Here is an 18,440-nt window from a genome sequence, read left to right as displayed (position 1 = left end):
CCCTTGATGACCCCCCACCCCTTCCTCACGTCATCATACTTAGTCACCTTCCAAAAGACCCCTACCTTCAATGCTTTAACTAATTTAAGCAATATAAACCAAACCAAACCAATCCAAACCAAACCAAGACAAGCTAATCAAAACCAAACCAATCCGATTCAAACAAATCCAAACCAAACCAAGACAAGCTAATCCAAATCAAACCAATCCGATTCAAACCAATCCAAACCAAACCAAGACAAGCTAATCCAAACCAAACCAAACCAAACAATTCCTTCAAAATAATTAGGCAGGTTTAAGATTCACGATGTACCATGTACATTGTACACTTTAAAGGGACAGTTGTCGTAATTTAAAGTAACCCTTTATTTAAAAAAGGGGGAATACTTGATTCACAGCAGCACCTTTAAATCCTTAGTCTGATCAATAGTGAGGACAATATCATCGTTTTCTAGGTTAAAAAGTGAGTAATTCTGTTAATTATTTCATTGCTATTAAAGCAAGAAATTCGCAAGTCAATTTTGTTTAGCAACCACAACTGAAATTAATCAGTTTTCAAAAACAAAACATTGATATTTATAAAACTTAAACTTCATCAACAAGAAAAGCTTTTAATAATAGCACATTAGCAACAGAGGATCATTTCAAACGAGTATCTGGTCCCTTTAAGGATTTCAATACTTTCATCACTTTCAATTTCAACAGAACCAAATTCTGCCTCAAGACAATTTAGTTAAAAGTTAGTTGAAACTGCCTTAAAAAGATTGTCTTCATAATTTAAATTGATAAATTTCTGTCATTGGTCTTTCATTCTTTCTGAATTGATTCCATCCCACAAACTCAAATTTTCTATTCCAAATCTTTGCAATCTAATGGTGTAAACCTTTGATAGATATATAGATTTTTTTATCTAACAAAATTCATAGATTGAAATATCTTCGGTATAGAAAATTCGGTTGCAAAGATATAGGGATAAGAAATTTATAGATTATGATGAAGTCTCAATTCCTAAAACCAGGTAAAAAATGTTTATCTTCTTGAGCCTTTATAAACCAAATATAAAGTTGTAAAGTTGTAAATTAAGTAAGGCCGGTTTTCCTAATTAATGCTTGCCATGCATGAACTGCATGAACTGTATGACTTTGCATTCTTCGTACATTTCTGATTTTAAACTTAGATCCTTGGCAAATTCAAACTGACAAGGGTTACTCAAGTTTTTATACTTTATGTGAACCTAAAATAAGAAGTTTGCTGCAGATAGAATTGCTAGAAATACAGTCGAAAGAAGGGCTATTTACTATTTAGTAGGGTGATGCAAAGATAGCGTATCGTAACTTATTGTTCGAAATATTGAACTGCAACAATTTGTAATTTGTAATTTTGAACAAAATGCAAACCTTGTTTTTTTAAAAACCAAATAAATTTGATTGTTTAAGAGTCATAAAAATAAAATATCAATATATCCAATCATTTTAGCAATGCGTAACCCCCCCCCTCCCAGTTGGAGGAAAGTGGGGAGGTATCTGTTTTCCTCGTGTTTTTGCGTAATTTTGTCCGCTACCGTCACGTTCAGGATCCTATCAAGAAAAATAAACCAGGCCGTTGTTTACAAAAAGTGTACTGCAGTTCCTGGGAAGAATTCAAACAAAATTAAGCTCTGAACTTGTTTATTATCCTCCAAGAAACTGTGCAGTACGATATTTTGTAAACAAAGATTTAGAATTCCTGGTGTAACTTTCTTGACTACCCATAATGCTTGCTAGTAAAGCAAAAATTAGAAAATCACGAAATGTACGAAATCAAATCAAACAGAATCTGGTTGAAACTTGAATTAAAGGAACTGTCAGCGTAATCTCACCAGGCAAAGAAAGCAATGCCCGATTTACAACAGTACCCATCAAATATAAATTAGATATGCATGTTTTTGTTTGTATACACTGTTTATTTTCATTTGCAGACTCTCTGTGAAAGTGACACTGATATGCGGCATTTCTTGCCTTTAAAAGAAATGATAGAAAAATGATCAAAACTATAAACTTTCGAGTCCGAAAAACGACGTTATCTTCCACATTTTTGATCAGATAAAGGTTTCAAGGGTACCGTTGTAAACCAGGGGTTACTATCTTTGCATGGAGGGTCACTTGAACTTACGCTTACAGTCCCTTTAAAAATCAGAAACTCATTCTGTTTATTTCTTAGTCGACTTTTAAAAAATAAAAAATAGATAAAAAATAGAAATTCAGTTCGCTTCGAGTTAGCATCAATTAGAACTCAAATCTAAGGCTTCTTTCTTTTTTGAACATTAAAAAATAGATTTATCTTTTGTGATTTTAAAAATGCATTACTTGAATTTATTAAAAACATTTTTGCAACTAAAATGTATTAACTAAAGAAGTGTTTTAAATTAATGAAGATTTGTTTGCAGCTACAATTGTAACTCCATATATATGTACTGTATAATGCTTCACAATTGGTGAAAAGAATGATGAATGAACTAATGAAAGAATGAATAAATAAGGATGTAAGGAATAAGCAAATAATGAATAAACTACTGAAAGGATGAATGAATGCTGAATGAATCAATGAAAGATGAATAAACTACTAAAAGGATGAATAAATGCAGAATGAATCAAAAAATGATGAATGAACTAATGAAAGAATGAATACATAAGGGTGGAAAGGATAAACAAATCATGAATAAACTACTGAAAGGATGAATGAATGATGAATGAATAAATGATGAATGAATCTATGAAAGGATGAATAAATTAATGAAAGGATTAATGAATGATGGATGAATCAAAGAAAATAGAAATGAATGATGAATAAATTAATATAAGAAGGATGAACGAATAATGAATATCAATTAAAGAATGAATAAATGATGAATATCAATGAATCACTAAATCAATGAATCACTGACCATTAATCAATGAATCAATGAATCAATGAATCAATGAATCAACGAATCAATGAATAAAATAATCACCGAATCGCTGAATCACTGAATCACTGAATCACTGAATCAATGAGAAAGGATGAATGTATGAAAAGAATGATTGAGTAAAAGAATTAAATAAATAAACACAAGTAAGCCCTAGAGTAGTATATTATAGAGTAGTATATTATAGAGTAGTATATTATACTGAACACTCTAAATGAGAAATCACAACAATAAAGTTCAAACTATTGCTTGGTGGGAGCGAATTGCATAATTAATTGTAAATTTGAATACCTGTACAGATCAACTATATNTCTATTGTTTTCAAAAAAAGTTTTAAAAATATCTTGAAGATTGAAACATGACAGAAATCCGCAATTATTTTGCGTGGAAATCTGCAATAAATGTTATTAAATTATAATGTTTAATTATAATGTTATTAAATTATAATGTTTAATTATAATGTTATTAGTTTTATAAAATTTTGAAAAAGAATAGAATAAGCATGTTTTCCCGAATAGTCTATTTTGTCTTTAAAATTTGGTTTCACGGATTTTTTTCTACGTTCAAATTTTGTCCAGAACATCGATAATCCAGAATATTTTTTTGCCTCACCGACATCCTTTATACACATCAATCATTTTTTTTATCATTACCTTACAATTTTTCATCTTGGTGTGTCTAGGTTTAATGTGTTAAACATAGAAAAGTAAACAAATAAGAGAGAAACATGAACATTGCACTTTTGCAATATTAAAATATTCTATTATTTTATGCATTAATGCAGAATTTTCGTATAAATCATGGTCGTCTTCAAATTGTCATGTTTAGTTGGACAGTATGTACAGTATGTACAGTATGTACAGTATGTACAGTATGTGCAGTATGTAAAGTATTTACAGTATGTACAGTATGTTTAAAACTATGCCAAGATTTACAACAATAGAAATATTCATTTTTGTTTAAAATGGTCTTATTGTTATTTCAAACATAAATGAAATATTGGAGGGGGGGGGTTGGATATAAACAGAACACTAAAGGGAAATTAGTAATCCTGTGTCTTGAATCTAGAACTAGTTGTGTATAATGTGTATAGTGTGTATATAGCTTGGGGGTAAAATACGTAATAAAATAGTATGGTCAAATAGAGATAGTTAGATAGATAGATAGATACATGAAAACCATTACATCAACTTAAAAAAACTCTAAGAAATAAGTTGATAGTTTAGAACACTTTTATCGTCAAAAATCCATAACTTTATTTGTTTCATTCAAACCTTTTTATAACTTAAACTAAATCATATTTTTCACCAATTGTAATTCACTTTTATCTTGTATTCACTTTTATAACTTTATAATTATAAAGTGTGGAGGGAAACTGTTTATGTTGAATGTAAATATGTAAATAAATTACATCTGTATAATGTATATTGTATTTAAGTAGACTGTATATACAGTATATATATATATATATATCAGCTGACTCTATGAGTGTCCGGTGCTGACTGCCGCTGCACTGCCCAACGCAGTGTGTACTGTGTAAGAAGAAGTAGCAGATTTTAGCTCCCGCATTTTCTTAATCCTTCACTCTACAGTCTACTTCCTGCACTTCCTATCACGGCTGTACACTGTACAGTGTAGAGTGTGTACGGGTGTATGAAGTGTACGGATTGTGAGGATGAAGGGAGGATTTTAAATGTTTACTTCAGATCCCTCCAGCCTCGCCAGATATATTGATCTCCGGCCTCAGACTAGGGAGGGAGGGGGGGGGGAGGTTTGTGTAGATTTATTCTTTGTCCGCCCGGTTAGGGGGATTGTGTAGATGGAAATTTTTAATTTCTAAAGATGGTTGGTTCGGATTGAAAACATTGACAAAAACACGCACGATTACATTTACAACTCTGGAATTTGGAACATTTCTGTACGTAATTTATATCAGAAATTGATCCTCACAAGTTAAATATTGTTCCTCATATATTTTCATTCATATATCTATCCATCCTTTCATTCATATATCTATCCATCTTTTCATTTCTAAATATCCATTTTTTCAATATTGATCACTTTTTTATCCAATATCATATTTGGTTTATTCTTTTTGAATACAATTCTATTGTTTTCAAAAAAAGTTTTAAAAATATCTTGAAGATTGAAACATGACAGAAATCCGCAATTATTTTGCGTGGAAATCTGCAATAAATGTTATTAAATTATAATGTTTAATTATAATGTTATTAAATTATAATGTTTAATTATAATGTTATTAGTTTTATAAAATTTTGAAAAAGAATAGAATAAGCATGTTTTCCCGAATAGTCTATTTTGTCTTTAAAATTTGGTTTCACGGATTTTTTTCTACGTTCAAATTTTGTCCAGAACATCGATAATCCAGAATATTTTTTTGCCTCACCGACATCCTTTATACACATCAATCATTTTTTTTATCATTACCTTACAATTTTTCATCTTGGTGTGTCTAGGTTTAATGTGTTAAACATAGAAAAGTAAACAAATAAGAGAGAAACATGAACATTGCACTTTTGCAATATTAAAATATTCTATTATTTTATGCATTAATGCAGAATTTTCGTATAAATCATGGTCGTCTTCAAATTGTCATGTTTAGTTGGACAGTATGTACAGTATGTACAGTATGTACAGTATGTACAGTATGTGCAGTATGTAAAGTATTTACAGTATGTACAGTATGTACAGTATGTACAGCATGTACAGTATGTACAGTATGTACAGTATGTACAGTATGTACAGTATATACAGTATGGACAGTATGTACAGTATCTACAGTATCTACATTATGTACAGTATGTACAGCATGTACAGTATGTGTTGTTTACAATGAATATTGGTGGGTTTTATGCAGTTTAACACACAACTTTGGAAATTTCGAAAGAATTTAAAAAATGTCGTCTTGACTGTTTTTCAACCTAAATCTGTTTTTTAAACCTAAATCTCAGTAGTTGTAAAAAAAACATAAATTGACATGAAACATGCAGGAACAGTTTTAAAGAGCTCCACATAATTATTTCATTAAAGAACTAAGTACCAGCATTCTATTTTTAGTAGGTTTAGAAAACGACATCTTATAAATCTATATAATAAAACAAGACATTCGTATATATATACGTTGCGTATAACCGGCCAAACAGCTGGACCGATTGGGCTGACATTTTTTGTGGACACTCAGGGGTGGCCGCGGGGTGTTAAAGGCTAAAGAAATTAGAATTTGTTTTCTTTCTAAATTTATTTTTTCCACGGGCAACGCCGGGCCCTTCAGCTAGTTATTTATAAAGTCTCCAAAAAGTTCTGGTTTAAACTGTACAAAGGCAGGTTAGTAAAGTGAAAAACATGAAAACGACTTTATACCAATTCTTAAATGTGTTTGAGGTTGTTGCAAAGCAAATAGTTTTACTAGATACTTACTACTTAAAATGCACTAGTTTAGTAAAATGGCTCTGTTTACACTGCACAATTGCCGTGTCTCATGCTCATTGGGCTTTTAAAAGTAAATTGATTCTAAAAATCGTCTTCTTAATCCAGATTTTTCTGGTTATCACTATATGTTTTATTACAGTGAATCCCAGATATATGAATACATAGCAAACGTTTTTTATAATGTCGTATTCCATATTTAAGATCAAATGCCGCGGAAAATGTATTAAATATTAATATATCATTTGCATTCTTATTTCAAGGCTATTAATTTACCTTGAATTAGAAATAAAAAGAAGATTCTTTAGAATTATCAAAAAGATTCTTTGTATGTTTTTCTGAAATTGAATCGTTTAATATATCTAATTTTTTTAATGTTTGTAATAAGGATGATATATCATAATGCAATAAATATGTAGTGCATTTATGAGCGTGTGAAAAATCATTTAAAAATAATTTATATAACTGTAAATAATCTTTTAACCTGTTTTTCAAGACTTTAATCAAGGATTGTGATTTTTGTAAAACTTTAATAGTTTAACAAGATTTCGGCATTTTGATACAATTCAAAGGAAGTTTTCTTAATTGACATGTTGTTCTATTTAAGTACATAGCTATTTACTTGAATAAATTAAGTTGTATAATTAATTAAAGCAAATTATATATTCATTGGATAATTATTTTAGTTAATCATGAAGAATCAAGAAGTATGGTTCCTTTGTGTCCTAACAATTATGTTGTCCTTAGGCATTAAACATTTAACAATTTAACTAGAAATTAAAAAGTTTCGCCAATGCTTTCTATAAATATTATAACATAAAATGAATTTGCATATTGTTAAAAACAAAATGCAATGTTGTTAATTCACCTTATTTTGCAAGAATAATAAACTGAAAATGACTGGCATTTCTAAAATATAGTATTAGTTTCAAAATGCTGAAGATTAAACATGCCAAACGCTAGATTTAAAATTTTTAATTAAAACAATTTCTTTTTCAATTTTTTAAGATATGAGAATTTAGATTATTTGATCTTTCAGAATTCATAGTTTGGTATATTTAAGGTGTTCAACATCAGGTTGTAAAGATATTGGGATTAGAAAATTAGAAATTGTGACAAAGACTCAATTTCTTTTCTAAAAAGTAAATAATATTATCTCAAAAGCTATTCATAAAACTAAAAAAATGTAGGTTTCCTAAAATGTTTGAATTAGGAGAGTCCAAAAAGTTCCTTGTAGAAACAATGGACGACATACCTGGTGGAAATGAAGGAGGTAAATATTTTAAAATAGTTTTATAAAGTTATCCGCAAATAGGGCTGGGCAACGAAACGAAAGCTTCTGAATATTAACGGCATACGGAAAACCCGTCGATTTTTGAAAACAAAAAGAAACAGCTGTTAGTTCAACTTGAACTTGCATGAAACTTAAAAGAAATAAAAAATTAACGTTATATAATTTATTTATTTTTTTCACGTATTTTTAATGTTTTTGAATGTTGTCTTTTTTCAGCTATTTTTACATGAAATAATCGTTACTGACTCTTAAACTGCCCCTTTAATGATTTCTATAACATATTCAAATAACGCCGTTATTTAAATTAAGTACGTTAACGAACAATAACTTTTAAAAATAACGGAAAATTTCGTTCTTAGTTAAATAACGAACGGTTATGTGAATTTGTTTTTAACGGTTTTAACTAACCATAAAAAAACAGCCTTAAAAAGTCTAAACATGCCCTGCCCTACCAACAAAGCGCAGGCCAGGGATTAGGACTGTTTGAAGTGGTGTGGGGGAAGCACTAACGATTTTTTATGCATTTTTGTCGTTGTTATTATATTATTCAAAAAAACAATTCTTGAAATGTATTTTCCAAAGTGGACAATCCATGGAGAATTTTAAAGATAGAAATTTCGCTCTTATTCAGCGATTGATACACCGTAAAACTTTCAAATAAAGGTTTCAAATAAATCCTGAAATATTTCTCTACTGAGAGTCTCAGCTCATTAATGAAGCTATTTGCTTAAAAGCAAAGCTGTTCTCCTCACTTCGTTTCAAGTCATTTTCTTCTACTAGAACTACACTTGTGGAATATAGTGTTGTTTTTCTATCATTAAACTTGTAAAAATAACACTGCAAAAAAAGGAAACTTTTAAACTGTGAAAATACAAAGCTCTGAAAATGTAAATTTCAAATTATCTAATCGCTACATCTTTGTGAGCCAATGTCGTAGACCTTTGATATTTCAAACTATGAATTCTATTAGATCAAATAATCTAAGTTTGAAATATCAAAGGTTTATACCATCGGGTAACAAATGTATAGGGAACAGATGATTTGAGTTTGTGGCAAAAACTCAATTCCTTTCCTGTAAGTTTTCTTCCAATAGAGCTCAGAACCCTACCCTTTCCTAGCCAGGGAGTACGAGAGGGGGGGGGGGCACTGGGTGCACGCATAGGCCGGGGCCTCATTTATTAATTGATTTGTTTCTGATGTCGGGAAAAAATGAAAAATTTGACATTAAAAGGCAAGTTATTAAATCCTTTTTTTAAATTTTTTTGAACAAGAATTCAGCAAGTTAAACCCAGAACATTATAATGGCGCTCCAAACAAACAGACCTAATTTCTGTTTAAAAAAATATGGTAATAAAAAAATGAAAAATTGGACGTCTAAAGGCAAGTTTTTTATCATTCAGCATTTTTGTAGGAAAAAATTATTTTTGATAAATGGGGGGGACTTGATATCAATTTTTTTATCCTTTTTATTTTTTATACTACAAAAATCATTTTTTAAGGGGAACATGATTTTTCAAGACAGGAACTTTTATTGACACAAACTTAAACTTTAGAATCCCTTTTTCAATTTAAATCTTAGGGTTTTTGGTCTAACAGAATTCATAGTTTGAAATAGTTGAAATAGTTTGGAAATGCAATTTTGAGTTTGGCCCTGTAGAAGTAGCCTGTCCTAGCCACCGTTCTTAGCCCTGCAACCTGTCATTGCCGCAGTTCTAGGCCCTGTAGCCTGTCCTAGCCGCAGCTCTAGGCCCTGTATCCTTTCCTAACCACAGATCTATGCCCTGTTTCCTGTACTAGCTGTACTAGCCGCAGTTCGAGACCCTGTAGTTTGGCCTAGTCACAGTTCTTGGCCATGTAGCCTGTCTTAGTCACAGTTCTTGGTCCTGTAGCCTGTCCTAGTCGCAGTTCTAGGCCCTGTAGCCTGTCCTAGTCGCAGTTCTAGGCCATGTAGCCTGTCCTAGTCGCAGTTCTAGGCCCTGTAGCCTGGCCTAGTCGCAGTTCTTGGCCTTGTAGCCTGTCCTAGTCGACTTTCTAGGCCCTGAATCCTGTCCTAGCCGCAGTTCTAGGCCCTGTAGCCTGTCCTAGTCGCAGTTTTTGTCCCTTTAGTCTGTACTAGCTGCAGTTCTTGGCCCTTAATCCTGTAATAGCAGTTCTAGGCCCTGTAGTGTAGCCTGTCCTAGCCACAGTTCGCTAGACCCTTTCTTTGAATCAAAAGTCAAAATAATTATTTTTTGAGAACCCCTACTCTTTTGATAATATTTATTTTATATTCTATCTTTGAAAAAAGGTAAATATCTGTGAACCTCTCTGTTTAAATTCTTGAAGTTTTGATTTCCCCATAAATTTCGATTTTGGCATAAATATGTTAATAGCATATTTTAAAACACATAATTACAATTTCTCTAATCTATTTTATATTATTTGTGTAAAGTTCTATTTCTAATGGCAGATGAAGTGAGTGGTGACGACTATTATATGCGTATTGAACTACCGAAAGGTATGTTATACACTGTTATAAATTACTCATTGTAGCAGCACTCAATTGAGAGCGTGTACATTCTGACCAGTCCAGTATTGCTCTGAAGCTTCAAAGTTCCAGGATTATTTCTTCTTGAGATTTTACTCGAGATACTCAGAGTAGTATTGGACCACAGATTAATTAAAACAGCAGATAGAACATTAGATGTCGTCTTTTCAAGATTTTTTTTTCTTCATAATAACCCAGAAACAGAAAACCCAAAAGAGTTCCGCACAGGCAGCGTATGCTCTCTTTCTATTTTGTATTTCAGCGCTGAATGCGCGGAACTTCTTTTGACTTCTGATTCAGGTCCTTCAGGCCTGGTTATTGTGTACGAAAAATCCCAAAATCTTGAAAAGACGACATCTAATGTCCTATCTGTTATTTTAGTTAATCTATGTATGCTATCATGCGCACTACAATTTGTTTGAATTTTTGTTGGAATATTTCAATATTTCATTGTTTCGAACATGATATATTATTCTAAAATCCTGATGGATTTAAAACTCTTACTTTAGTATTCTTCAACTTATGAATGTCAAATTCGAAATTTTATTGTTTTTCTTTATTAACAATATATAAGTTATTGCTCTTTTGAAAGTTTCAAGAAAAAATTACCTTTTAATAATAAAATTATAAGTATCTGAAAAATCTAAAGTGTTTTATCCATTGTTTAATATTCTAGCACCATTCCAAGAGAAAGGTAAAGAAAGAAAAAGTCAAGAACCACGAAAAAAGATTAAAGCGAAAAGAGTATTTTTTCTTTGCAGATAAGTATGAATAATAAAATACTCATTTTCCTCATTTTTCTATCTGTTACAGAAAAACTGAAATTAATCATTTGCTAATGCTGTTTATCTTTTGAACGATTTAATATATTGGAGAGAGGTCGTTGAACTATCTACCGTAGGTTCAACTACTTTTCAAGTGCTGCACAGTGCACTGGAACAAGTCCTAAAGTACTAAATTAAAAGTTTAAGATTTTGAAGAAAAACTAATGTGAATTCAGTTGACGCAAACAAATTACGCTGCCAATTCCAACCAATCAGAGAACCGCAAATATCTAGTTTAAAAAAAACAGATCTCGGCTCTTTTTAACTGGGGTAGTTGAAAATTTTAAAACTTTAAGTTGATACAGCCATAATAGATAGATATGTGGTTGATCCATCTCTACATAGTTCAACGACTTCTTGCAATTCATTAAATCTGGTCCTGGGTCCATTTAAAAAGGAGCAACTCAGATTCACAACGGTTCTCTTTGAAGCGTTGACTGATCAAAGATCTCAGAAAAATTCTTACTAATCTACTGAAGCCGCACCCGTATAGCTTCCTATCCACTAATCTACTGAAGCCGCACCCGTATAGCTTCCTATCCACATTTTACTCAAAAACATAGACTTGCGGCAAAGCACTCCACCCCTAACGCTTCCTTATAGCCACACCCAAATAGCTTTTGGCAAAATGTCTTAATCTTTTATGCCAAATTTCAGCCATAAATGACTAATAAACTTCCTTTTGGCAACGTCACGCGACGATAATTGATACAAAATAGATTTTTTTTACTTTAATACCAGAATTCGATCGCGCTTAGATAAATTTAACCATTATTTCCTATTTCAGATAATTTTAACCCTATCCCCGCTGGGGTACTTGAAAACCAGGATACGCTGGGGGGGGGGGGTCAATTTGACCCCCCCTCTAAATCCCATGTTTTATGTCAAAATATGACAAATGATGCATCATTAGAAAGCTCTTGTGCTCTACTTTTAGAATCTGCAAAAAAATTTGCAAATTTGCGAAAATTGAATTTTTTATCGCAAAATCCAGTTTTATAGTAAAAATGTTTGCAAAAAAAAATTTGTCCAAAAAATGACAAATTATACATTTTTGAAAAGCCCTTGACCATGCCATTTCAAATATGCAAAAATTTTTGAAAAATTTTAAATAACCTGATTTTTAATCAAGAAAAACTAAAAATGTGAAAATTTCCTTTGACAGGTTGTTTGCAAAAAATTTGCAATTTTTTTTTCGCAAAACTTGTGCAATCCGTTTCCTTATGTCATAGGCTTTCCAAAAAGCTAAATTTTATCAAAATCTGACAAGTGAAAGTGGGTCAAAACAAAGATTTAGTTTGCTACAGGCAAAAGCAGTCATTCAGGCACTGTGCCTGAGGACTCAGGCAGTTAGTATTAAAGCCCGGTTTTAGGACTAAAGGGAGGGCTTTGGGTATGTAAGAAAAATCAGAAAATTTCAACAGCCTCAGACCAATACTTTTTGAGTTATGTAAAAAAAACTACAGGGGGGGGGTCAAATTGCCCCCCCCCCAGCGGGAATAGGGTTAAAGCGAATCATACAGATTGAACTTATTCTCAATTTCAAAAACATATTTAGAGAAGATTAACAAGCCCAAATGTACGAAATATTGTGGTTAATGAGGAAATTGCAAAAACTTCCATGCCTCAATAAGAAAGTTCACTGTCCTCTTACACAGTGCAAACCAAATTTACATCAAAAATAAATGCATTTTCAGGAAGATAATGCCTTAATTTCATAACGTAATATGGCCCACGAGGAAAAGTCGTCTATACATACGGTTATTGTGGAATGGAAGTTATATATGGGTACGAGCAAATGCTGCAACTCATGATTTACACTGAAACACTGTTCCGATCAAAATTTTAGAACTTTTGGTCCAAGAAGCTTATATTACCAAACTAAAATACGATAAATAAGTATAGGTAATAATAGATGTTATGACGTGTTTAGAATCTTAAATTAATGCTGCATTACTCTCTAGTAAGCATTCAAACGTAAAGACATAATGCCGGAAGATATATGAGTGTGGCTAAGGAAGCGCTACGGGTGAGCGCTTTGCCGCGAGTCTACGTTTTTGAGTAAATTGTGGATAGGAGGCTGTACACAGGTGTGGCTTGCCTTCTCCTCCAGAGCCCAAAACTTAAGACAGGGTATCGTTATTAAAACCAGTTTTAGAACCCGGGTTTCATGAATGGGGTTAGGCAGTTTTGTGGATATCCATATTTGTGGTACGAAATATTATTTTATTTAGTTTCTTAATATTCTCCATTTTTTCGAATCTTTTAAATCAAAATCTACACAAATGTTAAGACCCCAAAAAGGAAACTCGGGAGTTTCGTTCAACGATACTCTTTTAAATTTTGGGCTCTGGCGTACCATGTTTTAGCATGATTAAACACTAAAAACTATTTAACACATCTATTTAGCTTTAGGTTAAAAGGGTACCAATGTAAATCAGACATTGCCCTCTTTGCATGGAGTGCCACTTGAAATTATGCTTGCAGTCCCTTTAAAAACAAATATATCATTTAGTTCCGTGTAAAGAACGAACTGGTAACACCACATGTCCTGAACTTATGTCTTGTCTTAGAGATCATTGTTACTATGAAGGACAAGGTAAACCAAATCTGCGATTGCGATAACTTTTGGATTGTAATTGACATCTTTTAAAAAATATTGTTGAAAAAAAAACTAAACAATTCAACCAGAGGTGTATTCAGGGGGGGGGGGCTTACATTTTTTACATTTTTTACATTTTTTTCTGTCAAGTGCAGGGGCGATCAGCATCCTGTGGAGCCTGAAATTGTAGATTTCACTGATTCAGGGAGGAGAGGGGCTGAGCTCTCTAATCCCCCCCCTGAATATGCCTCTGAATTCTAAAATATTGATAAAAATTTTTAACAATATTGATTAGCAAACAGGTTTTGGTGATAGTTTCATCTTTCTTAAATTCAAAAATCAAAATTAACTAAATTGAACTGAAATATTGCGTTTTCATAACTATATTTTGATATAATTTGGAATTTCTTTTATTTGCTGAAAATTCTAATTGATTCTTTTATTCTTAGAGGATCCATGGGTAATTCAAGGTGATACAAATTTTTAATTTTTTTTTCTGAACAATAAATGATTGTCTCATGCAGATAAGTATATTTTTATTATTGTAAAATGACAAGCTATGAGTGGCCATTTATTTTTTTAGTAGAGAAAAAAGGCCAATAAAGCATTTTAGTTTTTCAAAAACTTAAAATAAATTATGCAGAAGGTTGAACATTTGTATAAATATATATTAATCAATTCCTTTTTGGTATCTTTAAACATGATTGTTGTAGATTATCAACAAAAGTTAGAATTTTTGTACATATTTATATGTAGAATAATACTGGTTTAAGGTGTACAGGGGTCTAGAATTACACCTCCCCCTCCATCATTTTTGATGTTTTGGGAAAAAATGATTTTCAAAAGGGGTGTGTTGTGGCCAGCCGTGGAGGGGGGGGGGTAACAAAAAGTAAGCACCCATAAAGTAAGTTACATCAAAACTAGATATACCTTGTGCTGAGCGAGTTGGGAAATTCGCATGTCCTTTTGGATGGAAGTGTGACGTAGACAAATGCGTCAAACTTAAAAGTAAGTATTTTATTAAAGATATTCATTGAAAAATAATTATGATTAAAACTTTATTAAAAAATGTCAATTTAAATTTTTGTCTGAGAAAAAATATCTATAGTTGGATTTTTACAAATTTCTCTACAATATCCCTTTAAGTAGATACAGGGTGTCCCATGAAGCATGACAGTTGACAGACGACTTGAATTTTGTACCATTCATTCGTGAAACTAATATAAGAAGTAAAATTCTTGAATTAATTAATAAAAAAACTCCTGGTCCTGCCTTTACAAAATGTGGCCTGTCATTTTTTTGTGCTTTCAATATTAGCGGAGATAATACGATTTTCGTTTAGATTCAGATCTGAACATAATTTTTAATATCTCCGGTCATATTAAAAGCACATAAAAGGCAGACCACAGTTTAGAAATGCCAGGACTAGGGAAGGTTTGTGGTGAATAATTTAAGAATCATACTTGTACAAGTTATTTGACAAATAATTGATCAAATAAAATAACAGAGAGGACAATAGATGCCCTTTTCAAAATTTAGCGCTTTTTGTTTACAAGATATCTATGTCCGATTCGTTAGACATTTTCTAGCTATGCTTTAGCTGTGACTTCCTCGCCTAGCTAGCCTGGGAAATCGCAGCTAAATCACAGCTAGAAAATGTTTCACGAATCGGGTACTAGTGTCCTATCTGTTATTTTCCTTAATCTACGATTTCTAAGATCAAAGACGATATTCAAGCTCGTGTGACACCCTGTAATTGTTTAGTTCCCTGTGACGATGGAAAGTGTCCTGATAGAATGAGTTGTATGGTACCAATGGATGGGGGGCCGGGCCCGTATTGTGCTCCATCAATCGACATCCCTGATCACACTGGTAGAGATGGGCATAAATGAACTAAATTTTTCAAAACGAACTAAATTTTTGTGAATTATTAACCAACAATTTGGATTGTTCAACATAACTAAAAAACGAAAGATAAAAAAGGATTTAAAATTGTTACCAATCATTCTTTTTTATTGACGAAAAAACTGATTTTTTAACACATTTTTACGTTTTTTTTACTGAACAAACGATTTTATTGAACTAACAATTTTATTGAATGAACAATTTCATTAAACAAATTTTATTGAACGATCATTCAGTTAGAAAACAAATGAAATATGATAGAAAATGAAAGAATTCCATTTTTTCTTAACTAAAATAACACGAACGAAATGTTTCATGAATAATGAACAAAGCAAATTTTCACCTGTCCATCTCTAGACACTGGGAATCCTAAAACCTACATCATAGAGACTGACGAGGAAGACGACCTCGCAGAAGGTACAGTAGGTATTAACACAGATCAGGCTGTCATAGATTGATCATTGATGGGGACTGCACAGCCTAGGTTGAAAGAGATTTACTTAACATGTAGCTGTATATTTCGAGTTTATCAATCAATGGTGCAGAATTTGGAATTGTTATATATTTCCACAGTGTGTCCAGTGGTTCAGAAAAAGGAGCTTGGAAAGAACGTAGTAACAGTCATTATGGAAATACAAATATTTTTCTTCTTTAAAGGGAGTCACCGGCTATGTAATGTAGTTGAACTGAGTATGCAGCGTTGTGAAAAACTTCTTTCGGATTTGAGACATCAAACTTTTTAAAGATTCACTCCACCCTACACTTTCATTTCATTCTTCACTCTACCCTACACTTTCATTTCATCCTTCACTCTACCCTGAACTTTCATTTCATATGACCATGTTATTGATCACCAATGACATTGTCTATTAAAGATTGGTTAAGATATTTTTGCCATTAATAATCTAAGATTTGTTGGCTCTATTTTATCACATTTTTTTACGTGTAACTGATCGATCCTCAAAAAAATTATCAATGGATCAAAAAATGATGCACACATAAGACCTTGTAGCCTGTAGCCATTTTATTGAAATATAATAAAAGTTTGAAAATAAACATAATAGGGATTGGCTCCTTGTAAGATTCTAATGTGAATGATGGTGCCGTTCAGATAAAGACTGAAGAATGAATTAAGGATCATTCAGAGGAAAAACCAATGATTTAAATATAGCAAAAAAACGTCTGTTTTTTACTGAACAAATAAATTTTCCAAAAAAAAAACTTTAAAAAAACGATAGAATTTTTACTAAACTAACGATTTTTTAACAAACTTTTGAAAAAACAATAGTTTTTTACTGAAAGGACAATTTCATTGAGGTAACAATTTTACCTGAACAATTATTCAGTGAGAAAACGAACGAAGATGGAAAATGAACAATAATTTTGAGAACAAAAGAAATCAACTATTTTGAACAATTGAAAAAAATAATGAACAAGCAAAATGTAAAAAGCCAAACACACCCATTGTATTGATTTCCCTTGGAATGACCGGTTTCAAACTACTCTCACTTTAATTTACTGTGTTTTCTTTAATTCTTTATTCAGATGATGTTTAACTGAAATAGATTGAAGTATTATAGCAACAATATAACATTGATAAGTACAATTTTTATAATGATTTCATATAATTACTTACACGAATGTCATCTATTAAGAAAGAAATCAAAGTAAGTTTACATCAGCGTCCATGGTTGGTTTAGGCCTTACTGAAGCTATACTTAGGATCCAGGCATACATACGTGCGTGCGCGCAGCAATTGTACATATTATATATAGTAAAATGGGAATAGATCAAATGCCTAATTTCAAAACACCCATCTCTAGCTAAATAGTTTTTGCAAAATTGTTAACTTTGTTAATCTTTTAGTCTAGAAGTTTGTGAAGAATGACGAACCAAAGAAAACTTGAAAACTGAAAAGGTACGTCATTTTATTTTTGAAAAAAATAAATCAATAATATTAAGATTTTAGGTAGATTTGGATTCCCAGTTGAATATGATGAACATGCACATGCATTACTTTTTATTTTTATTGTGTTCAAAATTCAAAAATAAATTATGCTCATTTAATATTTACAATAATTATTTTAATATTTCAATATTTAAAACAAATGAGAAAGATTCCATGAAACCCTATCTGAGTTGGTCTATTTTTGTCTAATATCAGTTTAATGTAAGGTATTAAGATAAAAAATAAACTTTTCAAAAATATGTTTAACAAATAACAAAAATAAAAAATTTGAACAAATTCTGTTAATTTTAATATTATGATATCCATGTTCCATTGTCTTATTGTTACCAAATGAATCCAACGATATATTTGCCTCTTTAATACAATACTGCAGTCATAGTTCAACTGAGCTGACAAACAAATAGACAGACAGACAGAAAAGCGGGCGTTTTCTCGTTTTAAATTAAAAGTCGTATTAGATTTTTTCAAAAAAATTTTCTTCATTTTTTGCTTTGAAAAATACGAAATGATCGTATTACTATTCACGTTTTGAAGCAAAACGATTTCCAAATTGTAAACGCAAAACAGAAAACGAATGTTTTGAAAATAAATTCAAAGCAATGCCCATCCTTAGATACAGGTCACCAGACAAACTTTCGTCAATTGAAACACTGAGGAGAAAGAGAGGGGGAGTGTAAACTGCTTTAGTCTAGTGGGAGTGTAAACTGCTTTAGTCGAGGGGTAGGGAGTAAACGGCTCTATTTATAAAAGGGTAGGGGGAGAAAAATGCACTAGTTTAGCGGGGGNNGGGGGGGAACTGCAAGGGTCGGTGCTCTTGAGTCTACAAGTTATTATCTAGCGGTGCTATTAATATAAACAAAGAAGAGGGGGAGGGGGCAAGATCATAAAACTAAGAATTAGTTAAATGAAATATTAAGCCCAACTTTTA

At 31.7% G+C, this 18,440-nt stretch overlaps 1 protein-coding gene across 3 annotated transcripts; it reads left to right on the top strand.

The window, feature by feature from the left end:
* The first annotated feature begins 7,054 nt into the window (after positions 1–7,054).
* On the top strand, positions 7,055–17,610 carry LOC111712631 (uncharacterized). 3 transcript variants are annotated; one of them, XM_023487309.1, is made up of 11 exons: positions 7,055–7,138; positions 7,605–7,664; positions 10,135–10,182; positions 10,889–10,906; positions 13,552–13,635; positions 14,088–14,108; positions 14,563–14,646; positions 15,403–15,510; positions 15,901–15,960; positions 17,410–17,461; positions 17,513–17,610. In XM_023487309.1, the coding sequence occupies exons 1-10, from the start codon at positions 7,084–7,086 to the stop codon at positions 17,412–17,414; spliced, it is 543 nt and encodes a 180-aa protein (XP_023343077.1). In that variant the 5' UTR covers positions 7,055–7,083; the 3' UTR covers positions 17,415–17,461; positions 17,513–17,610. The 3 variants fall into 3 exon arrangements, with proteins under 3 accessions (XP_023343077.1, XP_023343075.1, XP_023343076.1); XM_023487307.1 differs by having other exon boundaries at positions 7,060–7,138; positions 10,117–10,182; XM_023487308.1 differs by having other exon boundaries at positions 7,060–7,138; positions 10,117–10,182; positions 17,506–17,610.
* The last annotated feature ends 830 nt before the right edge of the window (positions 17,611–18,440 follow it).

Source organism: Eurytemora carolleeae, unplaced genomic scaffold (assembly GCF_000591075.1).
Source record: "Eurytemora carolleeae unplaced genomic scaffold, Eaff_2.0 scaffold586, whole genome shotgun sequence".
Classification (NCBI taxonomy): Eukaryota; Metazoa; Arthropoda; class Copepoda; order Calanoida; family Temoridae; genus Eurytemora; species Eurytemora carolleeae.
This window is presented reverse-complemented; position numbering and strand designations above follow the sequence as displayed.